This window comes from Vanessa cardui, chromosome Z (assembly GCF_905220365.1).
Source record: "Vanessa cardui chromosome Z, ilVanCard2.1, whole genome shotgun sequence".
In the NCBI taxonomy this organism is placed as follows: domain Eukaryota; kingdom Metazoa; phylum Arthropoda; class Insecta; order Lepidoptera; family Nymphalidae; genus Vanessa; species Vanessa cardui.
The window spans coordinates 12,414,747-12,435,551 of NC_061154.1; the positions used below are offsets into that span (position 1 = coordinate 12,414,747).

The 20,805-nt window shown below is 31.1% G+C and overlaps 1 protein-coding gene across 6 annotated transcripts in view; it reads right to left on the reverse strand.

Annotated features, from left to right (window-relative positions):
• Window positions 1–1,434: 1,434 nt before the first annotated feature.
• The window catches only part of LOC124543216, a 70,614-nt gene continuing 51,243 nt past the window's right edge, over window positions 1,435–20,805 (reverse strand). For all 6 annotated transcript variants that reach the window (XM_047121339.1, XM_047121342.1, XM_047121343.1 and 3 more), the window contains exons 11-16: window positions 14,888–15,025; window positions 7,771–7,923; window positions 4,951–5,129; window positions 3,698–3,901; window positions 3,036–3,182; window positions 1,435–2,584 (exon numbers count right to left, since the gene is read on the reverse strand). In XM_047121339.1, coding sequence (XP_046977295.1) covers window positions 2,354–2,584; window positions 3,036–3,182; window positions 3,698–3,901; window positions 4,951–5,129; window positions 7,771–7,923; window positions 14,888–15,025 — 1,052 coding nt within the window. In that variant the 3' untranslated portion in view covers window positions 1,435–2,353. The remainder of the gene's footprint in view (window positions 2,585–3,035; window positions 3,183–3,697; window positions 3,902–4,950; window positions 5,130–7,770; window positions 7,924–14,887; window positions 15,026–20,805) is intronic.

Here is a 20,805-nt window from a genome sequence, read left to right on the forward strand (position 1 = left end):
CTTGTCATTAAATTTTTTATTAAAGATAATACAGAAAAGTCCTTCTGCTTTAGGGTATAATGGTAAATGTGTTAGTTTATATTACTATTCATGCTAACCTACCGTTTCCAGTACATCACTGTGCTGTCTCGTTACTGCTATCGCTGTTCTTATGTTCCGAATCACTGCAGCGATTATTTGGTGTTGAAAGGTAAACAGTTGGCAATAGGAACATGAAACCGCTAGTTTGAAAATGGAATACATGAAAGCGCCATCTAGCGAAAAACATAAATACTACGTCATAGCAGTTTAGTCTAATTACGAATAGTTAAAACAGATAGCGCATCAAAGTAATTTTCAATATCAAATTTAGGGGTACGAATTTAAAAAAAAAAAATTACAATTTAAAAGTAGAATCAATTCGGTCTGTACTGATAGATAGAAAGAATCCAATTGCCAACTTTTTTTCTATGTGGATGTGTTTAAAAGTGCTAAGATGTTTGTAGGGTCTCCTTGGTAATATAGTTAGGTTCGTAAGAAGTGCTAAATTTATTAGAAGTATACTCTTTACCATAAAAAAATACTAGTGATGTGAAAGTAATGGAAATTGAAAAATTGAACTATAATTTCACGATTACATCTCAATATAGACTATTAAGAGTTTTCGGAATGTGTTTGAAAATATGTATTTGCGATGTCATATTGTCTTGTGCTAATATAAGATTAACCAAAACAATTTTGGACCAATGAGGATATTTGTACGTATAAAATCTTAGCTGCTATGATTCGGAACTCATTTTTGTGATATATATAACGACTTAACGTAAGTTTATCAAACTGTAATAGAATGTTTAATAAATTACATTCGACTTTTATTTATGAAACCTAAAAAGTGCAAATGAAACAAACTTACACGGAACCATGTTTTATTTCAAATTCTATATGAACTAATATTATGTGCGTTGTTTTTTTTTTTTGACACAAATAAACACCAAAAATACATTATTTTATTGTAATGTAGATACGTCCTACATTTGAATAGTTTTAAAATTGCCGATTTCATCGCCATTACAGAATACCGCTACAATGTTAATTTACTATATTAATACAACATTTATTACAAATATTTCTAGAGTTATTACTATTCACTAAACTACACATAAATTAATAACACATTTCATAATACTTGCAGCGCACGTCAGCTCCAAAACAACATGCGTATCTTTTATTTGTTTGGTAATAGATTTAGGAACGATTAGAAAAAGGATTATACAGAGAAACAAGCACAGTGCGATGATCGCTCGTGTTTTTCAAAGTGGTTCAATTGAGAAATGAAGATCGACGTTTTTGAGATTGTCAGGAATAAATATTTTAGGTCTGGTTTACACCTCGATAAACACGCGAGTTCATCACAATTAGAATGTAAATTAAGATTATTCATTCCAGAACATACATTTGTTCCTTAATAAATTTATTCATTTTAACGATTTAATTAAAATCTCTTGTGATATATCGAACATAATTAAATTAATAAGTGTTTGGAGCGTTTGAAAATTTCGATACATGAGCAATAAAAGTATTGTCAACAGGAATTTTGCAATGTATACAAACTTATAGCTAAGAGTTATAATGTCAAGGAGATTGTTAATAATAATTGTTGCGTTTCACTATTACGATAAAATAGTGAACTGACATTCACATGCAATTTAATAATCATAGATTTTTCGAAAAAAATCCGCCAAAACAATTAATCATTTTCCCATAGTCTATTAAGGTAAACCTAGTCTATAAAGTTAAAAAATGTTCGCAGCGACGACGTCTACGAGTACATACACCAACATGTGTCAATCTGTACAAATAATATTTAGAAAATTATCTCATACAAAAAAAAATATGTTTGGCATAAGAAGAATTAACTACAGAAAACAAATATGGACTCCCCAAAATATACAAGTCATCTAAAAATCAATTATAACATTATTATGAAATTGTTTATTTAATGTATAACGAACTTAAAAGAAAATTCACTTTGGATTCTATAAATACGGACATTAATAAGATAATCTTATATTTAATTGTGTGGCTTTCGACATTAAGAATTTTATTATAATTATACATAATTATGCAAATAAATATTATATAATTAAAGTGGAATAAGTAGACAGTTGACCGGTAACGGGACGAAATCATTGTTACTATAACATTAACCAGCAAGAATATTAGACATAGATTATAATAAATGTTGCTTAGATTCATTCGATCTGAACTGTTTATATATTTTTCGTTTTAAATCACAACCGTCTGTGAATAGAGCCACGCTCGTCGCTTACACTAGGACAAATCTTACGCTACGCACACGGTCACTCGGTCACATTTACTGGCCTTCGCAGTCTTTAGCGTCTGAGTTGTTCGGAGTATTCCCATCGTTGTCTCTGTCCTCTGAACTCTGAGTCTCGTCCTTTTCCTCTATGGGGCCGTGCTCGTTGCGCAGACTGGAGCCCTCGCAGTCGCCGGTCGGACGCAGTACGAGATACATGAGTAAGTCGGACAGCGATATTATACCGATCACTTTGTCCTCCTCGTCGACAACCACCAAACGATGCACCTGGAATTTACATTCATATCATCAATCATTAAGATCGAAGAACTTTTTAAACATTAGCACATTTTTTACTGTGTCAAATGCCAGTCTACCATACCGGAAGACTAGGAATAATAAATTAAGAATATATCATACATTTTTAAATATATATATATGGTCCTATCCTATTTAGAAAGGAAAGGTTTATTATAATCAATCCATTCTAATATTATTAACGCGAAAGTAACTGTCTGTCTCGCTTTCACGCGTAAACTACTAAATCGATTTAAATGAAATTTCGTACACAAATAGCCTAGAGCCTGAGAAAGGACGTATTGGAAAAAAGTGTTGTAAACAAAGAGGTCTTACAACAATGTAATATTTTAAGTTTATTTTTTATATAAATTAATTTTATACGCGAGAAAAGCCGCAGGTAACAGCTGATAAACATATGTATATATAAAAAGAATCATACCTCAGCGCGTACGATCCTTTCCATGACCTCGTATAATGTTTCATCGAGATTGCATTTCTGAACTCCTTCGAACCATTCGTTGCGGTGTTCATTTGCTTTCTTCAGTGAAACGTCCAGGTTATTGTAAGTCTTCTCAGCGGCCAAATTCTGAAAATATCGTCATTATTATTAATAAAATTCTGCAAAAAATATTTAAAATGCTGTTAGTAGACTTTAGTCAACAACAGCAACAACAGCCTGTAAATTTCCCACTACAGGCCAAGGTTTCCTATCCTTTTGAGGAGAAGGTTTGAAACACATTCCACGCTCTGTTCCAATGCGGATTGGTGAAACATACATGTGACATAATTTCTATGAAATTAAACACTTGCAGGTTTCCTCGCGATGTTTTTCTTCACCGCCGAGCACGAGATGATTTATAAACACAAATTAAGCACACAAGAACACATAGTGGCGCTTGCCTGGGTTTGAACCCGCAATCATCCGTTAAGATGCACGCGTTCTAACCAATGGGTCATGTCGGCTCTCAGACTTCAGTCACTTATAAAAATCTACTTCTAATTACAGCAGGTCTCATTTATGAAATAAGTTTTGATTGTGTAGTCATATCGAACCACTGTATAGTATCAAACTATACGGCGGTTTTCCCATTGTGAACTTACAATGACGTCAAATTTAGCATAAATGTCCTTGAGACGGCCTTCGGTGTCGATGAGGGGCAGAGCTGAAACCCGTCGGTTGACGAACTTCCTCAACGCTTCGATGATCGAAGTGTCCTCGGTAGCTGTTTCTATGTCCTTCAGGGTCCCGATGCGAACATCGCGCAACTTGCATTGCAAGTAGGATGGCTTTGGGAGCTCGTTTATCTGAAACAACAATTTATTATAATATATAATTTCATATACGTTGACACATTAACAATTCCTTACATCCTTAGAAACTGAGATGTTATGTCCGCTGTACCAATAATTATGCTGACTCACTCACCCGGAATATTATATTATTATTTCATCGTGGATGGATTACATAAGTTGCAAAATTATTCAACTTAATAAAACTATATTGTGAGTTTATTAATAATATAATAAAAAATTCTAAACAATAAAACTGAAAACGTTGCCAGCGTTAAGGTCTTTTTTTTAGATATGCCGTGTTTAATACGTTATATATAAATCCCACGGTTGTTGCCAAAGTTCGCTATTTTTTTTTATATTTGCTTACGCTCCGCAAGAGTGCTATTAATATGTTATAAATATTGTATTCTTTTTATTGAACTTATATACTTACCTGGTACGTTGAACGTATATTCTAAATTAATATGAAAATATCGGACGTAAAATAAAGGCCCGTGTAATTAATAAATCAAGCGTTAATTATAGTTTCATGTTCAAACTACACCTTTCATTGTAGTTACAATTAAAAATAATACAAGAAAATTAAATAATATCTGATATTATAGGATTAAAAGAAAAAACGATAAATTATTTTCAGCCTCGCATCACTCACCCCTTTGACAACAACGCTGGGCATCTCATAAAGCTAAATTGCCAATCAGAGCTGGATCATATACAAATTAGATCGAGGGTCATATTCATTGTCTTGACTGTGGAGGGCACTTCGTCAATCTCGTCTTAGTCATTTACGAATAATTTACCTTCAGAATAGACCGACCGGACGATCTATTTGCGAGATGAGTGCGAAGCAATTAGGAATTCTATTTAACTTATAATATTATTTCAGAACATCTTACAGTTCACTTTAAAAATCGTTTTAAATATAAAATAAAAAACACATGTGACTTCAGCGGAGTTTGAAAATTACATCGACATCCCTTCTTCAGGTAAAAAATCTATCTTTCCATAGATAGGACAGTATATTCTAAAATTAAATAAGACATAGAAAAAACCAAACTTACATAAAGGAAGAGAAATCTGAGTATCCTTTTATGAGTGAGTATATAAAGGACGTTGCCGGTATCGGGGTCGATGACCGGCAGCCGATGTATGCGGTTCGTGATGAGCATCTTGATCGCGTCAAACAAGGAGGAATCGGGACCGATAGACACCAGCGGCATTACGGATCCCTTCAGCACCTCTGGAAACATTCGAAAAACAAAAATTAACACATCATCGTATCTTTGCTTACCGCTGTCTATCCCTATATACGCTTAGGTCTTTAAAATTACACATGGCATTTTGATGCGGTTTTTATCAATAGATAGTTAGACAAACAGCCAAACGATCCAGGGGAAGTTAAGTAAGAGTAATACGTTGGCACATTAACGATTTCCTTACATCCTTGGAAACTGGGATGTTATGTCCGCTGTACCAGTAGTTATGTGCTCACTCACCCCTCAAACCGGAATACAATAATACTAAATATCGCTACTCGGAGGTATAATATTTGATGACTGGCTGGAACCCACACGGGTCCTACCACCGAGTGAATGTTTAGATTTGGAGTTATCTATCTCCGTATCTCTAATACCTACACATGCGTCGTTTTATAATATCATTGATTGATAACAATACAGTTTGTGCTGTATTTTAATTTTAAAACCCAGGACGAAAATGAACTTTTAGAATGTAATATTAGGAATGTATAGATCTTTTAATTATAAGCTGAGATGGCCCAGTGGTGTATCTTAATCGATGATTGTGGGTTCAAACCCAGGCAAGCACCACTATATATATATGTACTTAATTTGTGTTTATAATTCATCTCGTGCTCGGCGGCCAAGGAGAACATCGTGAGGAAAGCTGCATGTGTCTAATTTCATCGAAATTCTGCCACATGTGAATTCCAACAACCCGTATTGGAACAGCGTGGTGGAATATGTTCCAAACCCTTTCCATAATGGAAGAGGAGGTCTTATCCCAGCAGTGGGAAATTTACAGGCCGTTACTTTACTTTTACTTTACTTTGATCTTTTGATACTAATTGAACGTTGAAGAATGTTTAATATCAACGCGTACGATTTCGTGTTGCTTACTTCGCAACCATGGGTTAAATCGGACTGGTAGATCGTAAGATTAAAATAACTAACTAACTCTTCAGCTTTATAATACTGAACGAAAACGAACGAATAAATTAAAAGAAACGGTACGTGTTAAAAATAATACAATATCACGATGCTTCTTTAAGAAAACTCGGAATAGATGCTTAGATCCCGTAAATAGAATGTCAATCATATTATATATATTATATATAGATAACTACCGAACTAAACTTTTCTAGCTAATTTATTAATGAATTAATTAACAACAATTTAATATCACGAAAAATGACAACTTATAAATATATGTATTTTATTTTAATCCATGTTTCCGCTTGCTCAAATTACGGCGACAAATCATTTTGTTGTCACCTATTTCAAGTATATTGTAGTTGCATTAATTTTATTGCAACGCTCATGCTTTTGTATATATTACTATAATATTAAAGAATATAAATGTACTGCTTTTAATCATTATATTCATATACAATGTACTTATTCTATGAGCACTGCAATTATGACAAATTCGTCAAATAAATTATATTATTCGTGGTATAATTATAAGTGGTGTTTGGAGTACCTAGAGTCATAATTCTACGTTTTTCACGTAACACTCTTGTTACTAAAACTCAAAGTTTATCTTAAATTGATTGATGTAGTCTCATACAAGCATTTTTTGAAGATTAAATTCGAGCGTTCTGTGCAGAAACGTTCCAATCTACAAAACACAAATTAAATTTGAATGAAAATATGTTATAAAAAAATACTTCAAAATAATGTTATAACTTTATAATTATGTATATTTGTAGTTAAACATGGTTGATGTCTCTATAAAAATGATTTCTCTAATAATCATGCGTTCTATGACTTGGAACAATTGACATCACCGTCCAACTAACCGCATTTGATATCGCCTTTAAGTCGCTCTTGTGTGCAAGATTTATTATTTTTAAATAACGATGAAGCAAGTCGTCCGCGGTCAATGCTCTAGTCCACGCAGCAAAATAATACATTGTACCACAACGTATTGAGGAAAAACAAAGGTTAGGTGCGATCGACAATGCGATCCGAGCAAAATATTATTGCATAACAACTTACGTAATGTTATTGCCATTACATGTTTATTGCTAACATCTGTTCGAGAGCTGTGATAAAATTTAAAGTAAGTTTAAATTCGAAAGTCAAAATCAGCATTGTTGTATTCTTTTGAAGTCAGAAATATTACACGATTTAAAATTTACTCGCCTAACTTCTATGATAATAATATGAGCATGGACTGTTCCCCATACTATTTACAATCGTAATGTATAATCTTCGATCTATTGCCATGAGTATCAGAATATCAATGACTCCGTAAAGACTTAAGGTCATAAAGATTGGGTAAGACTTGATATTGCAGACGCATCGGTTTGACGTCGCCGGTCGAGCATTCTTCTATATATCGTATTACGTAAATAGGACCGGAAGAGTTTGTAATAAGAGCGTGCGAATACTCATTGCGAGCTTGTAACAAAATGGATGCATATTTAAAAAAAAAATGAAACGGGAATTCTTAAAGCATACAGAAGTCATTTTATGACAATTATTGCCGCTAGACTTTTTGGTTATGACACTTTTGTATTAGTACACTTAAGTGTTTGAGTTCAAAACGCGCAAATAGAATTTGTCTCATTATTACTATATCATATGTGATTGGAAAGCTACATATATATAATACTATTAATAGTATTGAAAACCTACGTCGCCACGTCTCCAGACGGTGCTCCTCCAGCTCATCCATGGTCACGTTGGGACTCGTGTAATACATTTGCAGGATCTTTATGAAGTCCGTGATCGTGAGCATTCCCACGAACCTCTGCCTCTGTGAATCCCATAGCGGTGCGGCGCGAACACCTGAGAACAAATATTCAATAACATATTACTGTTTCTGATATATATAATTAAAAAAAAAAATAACATCAGTACACGTGACACTGGTATAAGAATCGTAACATACAAGAAGTTGCAATGACTTCATTTTTACAATTTTGCAAGCTTGTCTTCATATTATTGTACGGAATGCGTTTTGAATGTGTGTTAATAAAATTGTCCAGTTGTTATATTAGACTCAGCGAAAAATAAATACCATACACGACCCGAATGGAAGTTATTGTGTAACAACTAACAATATACAGTGTTACGTAACCCAAAAGCCAAATGCATAAAAGAAAACGTATAACATTGTATCAATTCCTTCATTCTATTGTATATTTTTTCGTTTGACATTAGGTATAATTTTTTTTGTCGCTTTAAACAGCGTGACATCAAGAAAAGCGACAATTTTAAACTATTCAAATTATTAACATAAAACATTTGTTGGTAGAGTTCAATGACAGACACGTTTAGTTTGAATATTCGATAGAATTTATAATAGAGACGAATGTATACGTTGTTTAACTAGTATTTTAGTTACGTAGTGATTTTATCTCTTTCTGTATTCTTTGATTTGATATTCGAAAGAAGAAGACGAAATATTGTTAAACTAATTACCATTTCGGATTTTACTTTTTACAAGCCTGCCTAGATGGCACTCACTAATATATTAAATATTTATTGTAAGTATTGTTGTGTTCCGAGTTAAATATTGAGTGAACTATTCAAGGGTCCTAACATCTTAGTTCCCATGGAACGTAGCGCATTGGCGATGAAGAGAATGCTTAAATTTTGGTATGGCCTCAACGTCAGTAATGACAACTTAGCATCAAGTGGCAACGATACAATAAGAACTAATTTCTAATCAAAACCAATAACTTATAAGTATGACGTTAATGCAGTAACGAACATGAACGTAAACTCGTACTTATCACTCGAACAAATATTATGAACAGTGTTTTGTATGATGTGTTTTGATACCAAGCGACTTTAGCAGCGGTGTAAAAACATAAATACACACGTACATATATGTATAACGCAGTAACACACATATTTACGACGTTATGTGACCAATAAAATAAAACGATCCTATTTATATCAAATAAAATAAAAAAATATACCCAGTTAATATACTTTTGGCAATTTCATTTTCTTTATTAATATATTGCAGGCGTACGAAGCCGGGCCAAGTTGCTAGTTTAATATTAATTAATTTACATATCTACGTGTCATTATTATCTTTAAAGAAGGTCGTTTAAAATAAATATAAAAAAAAAACTACAAACACTTAATTTAATTAAGTTATAATTATATATTACGAATGAAACGAAGCCGTACAATTATTTAAAACAGCTACTAATTAGGTTATCGGAATATGAATTATTTACTCTAAGGATTACGAATGTTACAATGTTGTTTTACTGGAGAAAAACAACAAAACAACATCGCACGTATTGCAAAATGTAAATAGTGAGCTCGGAGACAAATATTGAATGTAAATATTCTATAATATTATGTAGTAGTGAAGGGAAAAATTAATATTTTATTTAACCTCATCTTGCGAATATCGTTATTCTGATACTCGAACTTAATACTGAATAAGTCACCCCTTACATATCATCCCATTTTGAAATTAGGACTGTTTTGTGCGAATGAGACGGTATTATATCGAAAAATAAGAGATAGAACATTTAGTAACCGTGATTGGTGGGGCATTGGTGGTATAAGAACAGTATAAAATTGAATTAAATGTACTAGCTTCGTTTAATGACTGATAATTCGACCATCGTATATCGATAATTCAATTATTATTATGGAAAATATAAAAAAAAAATTGTATATTTCGTTCGATTTCGATTCTTTCTTTTTTGTTTGATAACACTTAAACTCGCCGAGAGGTACAAAACCATTGCTTGACAAACACTAGAGAAAAAGGTCCTAAGGCTTTTTGTCTTTGCCTTTTTAGAATAGTACCAAATTATATAGGTCAGTATTTAAGTTACTTACCAAATTATATAGGTCAGTATTTAAGTTACTACCTTAGTTTTATCAGAGCGAATGTAGCTATCTATTAAAACTTGATCTGATTGTATTTATTTATCGTAACAAATGGCACAACAGTTTCCTACAGTCCTGCTCAAATGTCATGGACAAAGGAACGGATTAATATAGCGTAAAAAAAACTTTTTTACTTGAATGTACTGAACTCACGATCAAAATATCAATGTTTCGATATCGTATTTTAACGCTCTATGGAAACGAAATTTATGACACTAGTTATGTAATCGCGACGCTTATCGATTCTCACTATTCAAGATAAATATTTGATTGCATGGATTTTATTTCGTGATATGTGTACCTTAAAAGTTAGCGTTTTTCGATAACAGATTGGATTTTTTTTTTGCAATTATCCGATGGTAGTTAAAATATACTATTGAGTCACACGCGAAACTTCGCAATTTATTCAACTGATTTTTACAAACTTCGAAAAATCGGAAAGAATTTATTTTGCTTTAATACCATTGTAAACAGACGTTATCTGTTCGCACGTTTTTCATTTGTTTTGTTTTTTCTGTCTCTGAAATTAATGTTTTATAATTGTATTTTACAATCAAGAATGTTATTTAATTTTCTGTACATCCAAGGTTGAAGCTCTTCAAAATAAGGCCATAACCGATCTTTATGTGCAGCTATCGTCCCATAAAACTGGGGCAAAAATTGACTTACGTTATTAATATATGAGGTATATATGTGTTGAGATACTTGGACACGGTTCGACCGATGGCCATAAAAGTTGACACACATATTTATCCACTTTATTGTAGCTCACAATCGTAACACATACATAAACTTCAATACCGTTCAACTAATAACCATGACACTCTTTGCTAGATTTTACTTCTATTGTATAAAGTATCAAAGGAGTTTTCATATGGCTTACATTAAAGGAATTTAATCAGTTAATGTATTTTGCATATCCGATCGTTCAATTGTAGCCGAGATGGTTTTTCGTAATCCCGTGGCATATTGCCTCTCATAATCGCATTATGCAGCCATAAACCATAAAGAATATATCATAAGACGTATAAAGTAATATTAGAGAAAGAGAACCTTTTAGCTCGGAATATTACATTATATAAAGTAACAAATAAATAATTAATTCTTGTTTACGAATGAGACCGTAATAGTGTTAGATAAATATATTTTTTCTTATCCAAACTCGCATTTCCTAAACAAACTAAATATTTATTGACAACCGTATAACGTGGAAATTCTAGATTCTTCAGGCCTACTGACAAATGTCTTTTTAATTAAAACTGATCAATATACCTAAAATCCATTAAGAAATCTATATTTCTTTAATGATTATTAGGCAAGACGACGGTAAATGCCACTAAAATACGTAAATCAATATAAAAAGAAATATATAGTTTTTTTTTAATTTGATATTTTTTATAAGAAACAAAATGATATTTATTTTTATCAACCCTGTTTGTACATAGAAAACAAGGAAAGACGGGCTTCGCTTAGAACATTCGTATAATGTAAAGATGTAAATGAGGACACGGTTTTGATGAAATATATCTGAATGTTTCTCTTAGATTTTAATAATTTATTTCATAAAATTTACAATGTAATGTAGAATTCAGCCATTGCCAATCTCCACTGTAAAAAAAAACATAATCGCAATATTTCAAAAAAGGTTTGTCTTTCCACGAGACAAATAAAATAAAATGGATTATTATTACAAAATCATTTTATTGCAACACCGTAAGAAACAATACCAACCTTTAAAAAGAGCAGTGGAGAATGCAATTTAAATATTGAAATAGTAAAATAATAATTGAAATATTTAAACCAAAAGCAATATCAGTTTATTATTTATCATTTGTAAAAACTTCCAAGAAAATTGGCAACAAGACAGAAGTACATATATTAGAATAATGTTCCATGTTTCTTTTTTCATATAAAAATCAATGTTTATTGATTTTTATTCTTTTTTCAGATACTTAGCCTATAAAGCCAACACATATTGTATAAAATAGTATGGAACGACGAACACCTTAAATTCCACGGGAACTGGCGTATTGTTTCTTACGGAGTCAGCGTACGATGAGATCGAATGAGAGCTGTGACAACATAAACCATAAGATAACTCGTCTTGTATACCTTTCGCATAGCTTTAAATATAATTCACAAATGAAAATAAATTCGCTCTGTCATAATTTATATACAGCGCCGTATAAAATATCATTTAATAAATAAATTCATTCGCAATAAAAGCATCGCTGATTCGACCATTTGTATGTTTAGCTTCATTATTAAAGCATAAAATAATTAACATTTAATTTAAAATTAAACGCAAGCGGAGATACGAAGTTTAATATTTGCCGAGTTTATTTATATGAAAAACAAATATATCCATGAAATTATACACTTTGATATTAAATTTAATTAACTTTGACATGAGGATAAATATTAACACGCCAATTTTCATCAAATAACGTATTTTATATTTTAAAACTTAAATGATAAATATTTAAAATACGAATATTAATTATCGCTCCTTAAATTTGCATTAATCAAATATGATTTAAAATTGAAGCAATCTGAGTGAAAATATGAATATTGTTATATCGTACGAAATGCCTGGCCGTCTACCTCGAAGAAAACTACTATATTGAATAAGATCTATATCGCTCTAACACAATGTTCTGGACGGATGAAAATTCCCTAAAACTGCAATTAATAAGATAAACCTCAAGTTTATTATGTCTGCGTTATTGGCATGGCTGTTTAAGCACGGCTGTAAATTGATTGAAGAAGACTCGAGCATTTGACGACCGCTTACAGCCAGCTACATCAACTATATCATTATTCACAGTCACAAAATTAGTTCGAGGAGAAATCCTACCAATAAAAAAAAATACAATATAATATGTCGTATTTAACGCCACCTTATATAAAAAGACTTAGCTGTTAATTAAAAGGTTAATTTAATTACTTGGGTGAGACATGTGAATAAGATGGACTGTCCGAATTTCACCATTTCGAGAATCGTACATGATAATTTTGACATGTGAACAATTAATGTATTTACTTGGTGATAGGGCTTTTGGAGTACCGCCCACTCCTCACATTTTCTACCACCAGAGAACAGTAATCAACATTTTTGTATGTGATATTTAACCACCTTAGGAGCTACTACGATTTGGCCTCTATTAAAATATGTTATATGTTAAAATAAGTATGCACTTTGATTTCCACGCTTCCATTACAGTCTTAAAAGGCGAACAAAAGCCATCAAGGAAACACGACGAGGATAATTATTCATGAAAGCGACATTTATGTGCTTCCAAATTTAAAAAGAGACAGAGATTACATGAGATTTAATTTTTAGCCCAAACTTTAAGACGCTACTTCGTCAGATTTTGAGGTTAATTATTTTTTCAAGGTGTTATATTATGGCATGAAAAGAAAATTAAAAATTTCTTAAATTGAGTGAAGATATTATGGCATTAAAAGTCATAATCTATTAAGTGAAGTAAAAGAACATTAAATATGCATTCCATTCCTGAGAAACGGAATCGGAATAAAATACTTATTAAACTTTTTATTTAGTTTAGTCGTGACAAGTCATGGCCCCGTTTTTTTGTTAACATTTAAGACCGTTTTAATTCAAAGAAAATATGTGTTCCTGTATAAATTGATCCGTCATTGTCGTAAAATTTATACTAACGCCGTCCGAATATAAAATCACATATGAATACCACTGAACTTTCGACGAAATATATTCTCTGCACAAACTTCAAGGAAATGTATAAAAGTTGGAAGTTGATTTACGTCTTCATTTCTTATTTGATTACGCGTTTAAAAAGAATTAGGTTTCCAATAAAATCTATTAATTTCCTCTAACTTTATGTTTACTGCTTGGAACAAATAAACAAAATAAATTTAGCTTTGCTTAGAACTGATATAAAAAATATTTTCTTAAAAGAGCCTGTACAGTCTAGAACCAGACGTCTCTCACTTACTTTGTTGTATATTTCTTATAAAAAGATTACGTATAGGTACTTGAGATTCTTGGATCCAGTTTCGAAGAATACAAATTCCCTATGGATGTGATGGATAAGTTACACCGACGGGTACATTTCAATTCAAGTCTATCGTATTTGATACGTCTCTAAAGTGTTACAAGTGTGGAGAATACAACTATAAGCTTCTTATCAACTAAATATATGTTACCATATATAAATATTTCTAACAACTGTATGTGTAAATATTTACCGGATTAATTTTTATAGTAAAATAAATTGATACGTCCGCAAAATATAAATAAACATCGCTCCGAAACGAATTTCTTAATATATATGACGTCAAGCTCGACCTATTTCAATACAGATCATACATTTCGTTAAACAGTCGTAATCACAGTTCGTATCACTCGATAATTAATTTGGTGTATTTGAAATTTATTTCAAATCGCTTTCATTATTTTCTTAATTATTATTTTATATATTATATCTTTTAAAGAACTTTCAACCTAAGTTTTAAGAACTGACATCGTCCTATTATAACAGTTTTTACTTCATATCCTCGTTGAGAAATAAGTAACACAAATCCAATCAAATAAAAAACCACGAACTGATTAAAACTTAAACACAAAATATTTTAATCTTTTAATTTTCAATCTAAATAAATGACCAAGTCAAATAAATCATATTGCTTTGAAAAACCATAACATTATATCATACACGTATCCACGCAAAGTCGGGCCAGATCAACCCTCTCAGATAGCTACCCTACGAGCTCGCAAGTAAGCTGTACTATTATAAATATTTTTAAGTCGCTACATTATATCAAACATCACTTAAACAAACACAAAACAATGTTGCCAAACATTAAATCGCATTCGTATAAACAATCTGCATTAAATCTCACTGACCGTTATAAACTAGAGCGAAGAAAGCCTTCTTCACGAGCAACTGGGTGTCGAAGACCACCAGCTTAGCGGACGTTGGGATGAGATCGTAGCATTTGTGGAACTTGAAAAACTTCACGAATATCTGCGACTCATCTTCCTCTGAAAAACGATAAATATAATGAACATAAGTAAAATGAAATAAAATCATTACAAAATATTAATACACTTAGTACAACTAAGCGAAATAAAATATTTAAAGATAATGTTAAAACATTTATTCAATTGCGATAAAGGCATTTCAGTTTCTCTCTTACTTTTTAACTGCTTTAAGGTAACAACAAAACTAAATTCTAGCAATGCATATTTTTTCTTTATCATCTTTAAAAATAAATGAAAGTCAAAAATTTTATGTCAGAACAGTGTGCTGGTAAAACAAATTTGGCCGTTACTACAAATGTAAAATATTCGTAATTAGGTTGTTTTCTATAATAATTAAATATCAAAATATAGTTTATAAAGCTATAATGTTGAAATTTTTTTTTATCGTAATAATAATAATATCTTCGCTTTTGTATATTTACAGAAATTTAAAGCAATGAAAGATAAATATTGTAAAAATACATTAAATATGTAGCTCAATAACTGACAGCTTTGTTTTTTCCTCAATTTTAATGTGACGAGGAAGTACAGGCCAGGAAATAACATCTTAGATTACGACAGATGCCTACACAGAAAATACTCTAACAAACATATGAACATAAACGTTATTACGCAAAACATTTCAAAGAATTATTTTAATAACACTACTTGTACCGACCACTAAATATGATCGCAATTAAATTTTATATAATTCTATATTCTGTTTTAAAACGTATCAAATAATTATTTAACATCTACTCAGATAATTATTTACTGTAATATTTTAATGGAATTATATATATTTGCTTTATATTTGGATATATGATTTTCAATCATACTAAAAGGATACCTTCAGGTATTCTCATGAAAAATATTAAGAGACGATATTGGTTATATACGATACATTTTCTTATATTTACGAATTTTATTATCATAGAGACGTTTCAAGTTACATACCATTGTGTATCCTACTAGTTTAATTAAATATATATTATGAAACTAGCATTTGTTCTGTTTACGTATAGAAAATAGGTCTACAAACTGTAATTCATAAGCGTCCAAACCCATTCGTAAAAATCGCAGTCGAACAGCATACATAATGTCTATCGGTTCTGTTAACAGGCTAAATTTAAAGCAACTTATTAAGGTTTAATTAAGTAACAATAAGGATTATTTTGAAATTATTTTCTTGTGCTGATATTCAATAAACTTCAAAGTTAACATTAGTTCAGTCAGACGAGCCTTCTCCGCATTATCAATGTGTACTGAAGCGGACTTATGTTCGCTTTGACAGCGACATTCACGACCTATTTTAATGATACTAATAATTTAGAAAAATAGGAAACAACAAATTATTTTCATGGTACGTGTTTCAGAGTAATCGTATACTAATTACTTGATAACGATTTAATACTGAAAGTATGTATTTTGATTAAATTTATAAAATTATTTCATAACAAAAAATAAACATATAGTTATAAATAGTTTAAATGTTATTAAAATCTCCACATAATTATAATTCGTAAAAAGTACCAATGTAAGTCCATCCAATCATTAACTTTTTGACAGTTTACTTAGAAGGTAACTATTGCAGATTTCGTTAACTGAAAGATGTGCGATAAAACTACGTGTAAACTGCTTAGTTTTATTTATCTTATTTACGAGTTCTTACATACACTTTGATATCGTTAATGTATCCGTTTCATCTTAAAAAACGATTATTTTCATGTGTCGTAAATATAGTTACATTTTATGGCACTTAATGTCGTGATCGAATGTGTTCACTGCAAATAAATAAATCAAATAAATCGTTTTATGCGTAGATGAATCATTTTATGAAAATATTTTACATTTACTTAAATATTAATAAACTATTTAATCAAATAACCCAATATGCCTATATTTAAAAAAAAGATTAGACATTTATTATGAAAGAAAACTATAAGATATTAATATACTTTATAACCCTCTGTGACAGTCAGAGATAATGTAGCTTTCTTGGTAGAAAAAATCAATAGTGTTTTTTAGAAATGAGTTCAGTTTGCCAATTAATAATTAATTATTATAGATTTAAAAACTACCATGCTATATAAATTGTTACGCAAACTGATAAACATTGCAATAATATGTTGTATATACGTAATAGCGTACATGAATAGATCCTAGTAATATGAATCTTTTTACCCGTTCGTCGAAACAACCCACTACGTACTAGTTGAATATTTGTTGTAGAAACGCTCGCGTACCTCAAAAACTTATTCAAAACAAATATGTACTCAAACAAGGTACACCAAAATAATAATGAAACCCGAAAGATACTTCATCGTCAATCCGTCTTGAGAAATAACTTTTAATTAAAAATTTTCCTTCTTATTCCAGCGCACCAGCGTATCGTAGCAGTGGTAAACAAATAACATAATTATGCTTCATCTGAACCAAAACAAAAATGCAACACACAAACTCATCAAGATATATTTTCAGGTAGATTACAAGTTTTAAAATCTAAAAACAATTATTTTCCGATCCGACGAGCATTTTACTATCGCAAAATTTCGTTCAGAAATTTTAATTGAACTAACCAAAACATCGTTAACGCTATATTCGACTTCGCCGTGCGGTAAATTAATTAATTTAATTTCCTTGTTATTCCGTTGCACCAACGAAATTTAAATTAAATTGGATTTCTATCCGAAAAAAATAAACCTGAGCTTAAAAAACTCACACTTCTAACAAAATTTTGCTAACAATATAAACATTTTCTCGATTGAAAAAAAAATACTGCAAAAAAGGTAACTATATTGCATGACTGAAGAAAAACATAGAAATATTATAATTATTATAAAAAAAAAATGTGAATACTACGTAAAGTGCAGTCCATACCTTAATTATAAACCAGCTATTGGCCTTGCATTGATTATACACTCTCATATGGCCTATCGCTTTTGTATCTTGTCAACAATGGTTAACCCAATGGAAGCACGTTTTTATAATAACACACCCTCGCAACGTTCTCCAAGTAATTCCCTTTACAGTGTACATAATCTGGTTCGTGAGACCCCTAGCGTCATATTATGCCGCCGGAACAATATACTATAACAAAAACCACTCGTGCAGATAACGAGAATTACGTAGCCATTATGTGAGGTGAATATTTGACACCTGCACAAGGCTCATTAGTTACCTTAAGGAATATAGATTCAATATCTCTTATTATTTTTTCTTTATAGTTCTAGTATGTAACCTACAGGATAAATTATCTATTCTAGCACATTAAAAGAAGTTGAGGTAGTCGGGAAATCAAATCAGATGCACAAGCCTCTTACTAACTCTGTACTCGTACAATGCTTAAAATGGCTATTTAAACATTGCACAAGTATGCAGTTTAAATATATTGAAAAAAAGACACCATAAGAAATCATTTAAAGGTAAAGCCGAAAAGCGTTCCAACTCTTAAAGTCGTCAACAAAATCGTTAATCTGTTTCAAGCACAGAAATTGCGATCTATTTATGTGGTAAGGAACCATTCAATAAATAATGTCTTATATGGGTTAAAGTTTAATTAATCAGTCAATCAATGGAGCTCAAAGCACGAGCACTAACACGTTGGACAACTGTCAACAACTTGACAGATCCGTTAGTTAATTATCTTAAATGACTTTATAATGAGAACATTGGCATTGCTAATTGTAGGACAGCCCACAAAAATTCTCTCATACAAATCGTTAGTTCATAAATTATAGCGTTGGTTCGTACATAAGTATCTAACAGTAAATTATGTGATAATGTGAAGCCAATTAGAATCATTCTTGATATATATTATTCAATCAAACGAATATTTTGAAGCTTTATTATTGTTATTTAAGATTAAAATTCTAATATTTGAATTCGATTAACATTGAGCATGACTGTTAGTAGCTAATAGACCATTTCTAATGTACCAGACTCATATGTCCACGCAGCTATAATTGTATTTCAATATACCTAGGCGGAAAAATACAAGAACGTACAAACGGAACAAACGGACAAAGTAATTGAAATATGAAACAAAAACTAGGTAACAATTTCTTATTTATGTATATATATATCTCCTTAAAAATATAAAGTTACTAGATGAGGACCGGCTTGCGTTGCAGTGGATCATTTAGTTAATAATTACCTAATGTTTCCCACGCTACCTTCACGACCGTTGATGAACTATACATTAATATACATATGTATGTAGATGGTACTGGTACTATGTCAGAAATCTTCACGCGATGTAATATCAACAGCCGTACAGTGTTTTAACATAACCCGATGTATGAATTAAACATATACATTTTAAGACATACGTTAGGTGTTATTTCAACTACCTTTATTTATTTGTAACTAATTAGTATGGATAAGTGCATATCTCGATTTTTCCGACCTATTGCGATATATGAAGAAACAATATGGTCGCCCGTGCTAATTCATCCTATAAAACGCGATACGGACTTTTATACGAGTTAATTTTAAATATCTCGTTATATTATTAAAGGTATATAAGCATGTTTAAAATTAATGTTTTGGATCATAGAGAAAGCATTGTAAATATTATTTGTGTCGACTTATTAATAAATTGAACTTTTTATAGACATTTTGGAGAAAAACAAATCTCATAAACAAAGTTTTGGTGCATCGGTTAAAGTTCACTACATATGCGCCTGGCACATTTGTGTCACTGCAAATATGCAATATAATGACATACTAAATAACTCTCCCGAAACTGTAGACTAATATAGCATTCAAAGTTACCTATCAATATTACGAATTTTTCGTGAAACCAAACAAATTTTGAAGTTAATATTAATTTGGTACGATTATAATCCACTTGTAAATAAATAAAAGTTACAAAGCGGAAAATTTTCAAAACAAAAGATATTTTTTTCAGCACTGTACACTATTTTTTTCTTTTCAAGTATCACCTTCCACTTCAATACATAAAGAAAATCAGGATAAGTTTTCTAACCTTCAAATACATATTTCCAATCGAAATGGGTTGGAGTAGTCCTCGACTTTGTCGTCTTAAAGAATACTCGAAGTTAAAAAAAATCACCCTCATCTTATCGATTTTTTGGGAGTGTATGTACCATTAACAGAAACTTGCATAGGCTCAGAATCAATCTACTGAGCTTACGTCTAATTGACAGTAACAAACCGCACCAAATCTGTTTAGCATCTTCACACTCAAGAAATTACTTGATGACAAATGATAATTTGGTGTTGCTTTTAATGCGACGTAAACAATCCAGACAGAGTCTCTCCATCTTCAACAGGGTGTTGTTATGCCAAGTTTATTATGTTGTCTATCTTCATAATTGTATATCATACAAAAACATGTACTGTTTCCTATTCAGGTAACTTTGAACAATATTTTATTAATTTTTTTTTTATTTGACATGGCGTTGTCATCAATCGTCTGCCCTGAAAAGCGGTGATATTCATACCTTTCTCGATCTTTTTCAAAGCACGCCACTTGTAAATCGTGTGTGTTCCATAAGGCATTCATAACGGTTTCAGTGGAAGTTTTCTTTGGTCTTGACTCTTGACCAAGTTCAAGTTAAAGTTCTTGTATCTGTATCGCATCGTGTTGTTCAATTATATTAATATTACAGTCTTCTTTTGGTTCGACTTGTTTGTTGAATTATTTCATGGATAACGCATAGACGGTATAGATTTCAACTAAAGTAAGTAAGCCTGATTCCATCTCTTACCTGTTATATAATTTTTTTTTATACGGAAGTAAATAAGGTTTAATATCTTCATAATCTTTATGTTTC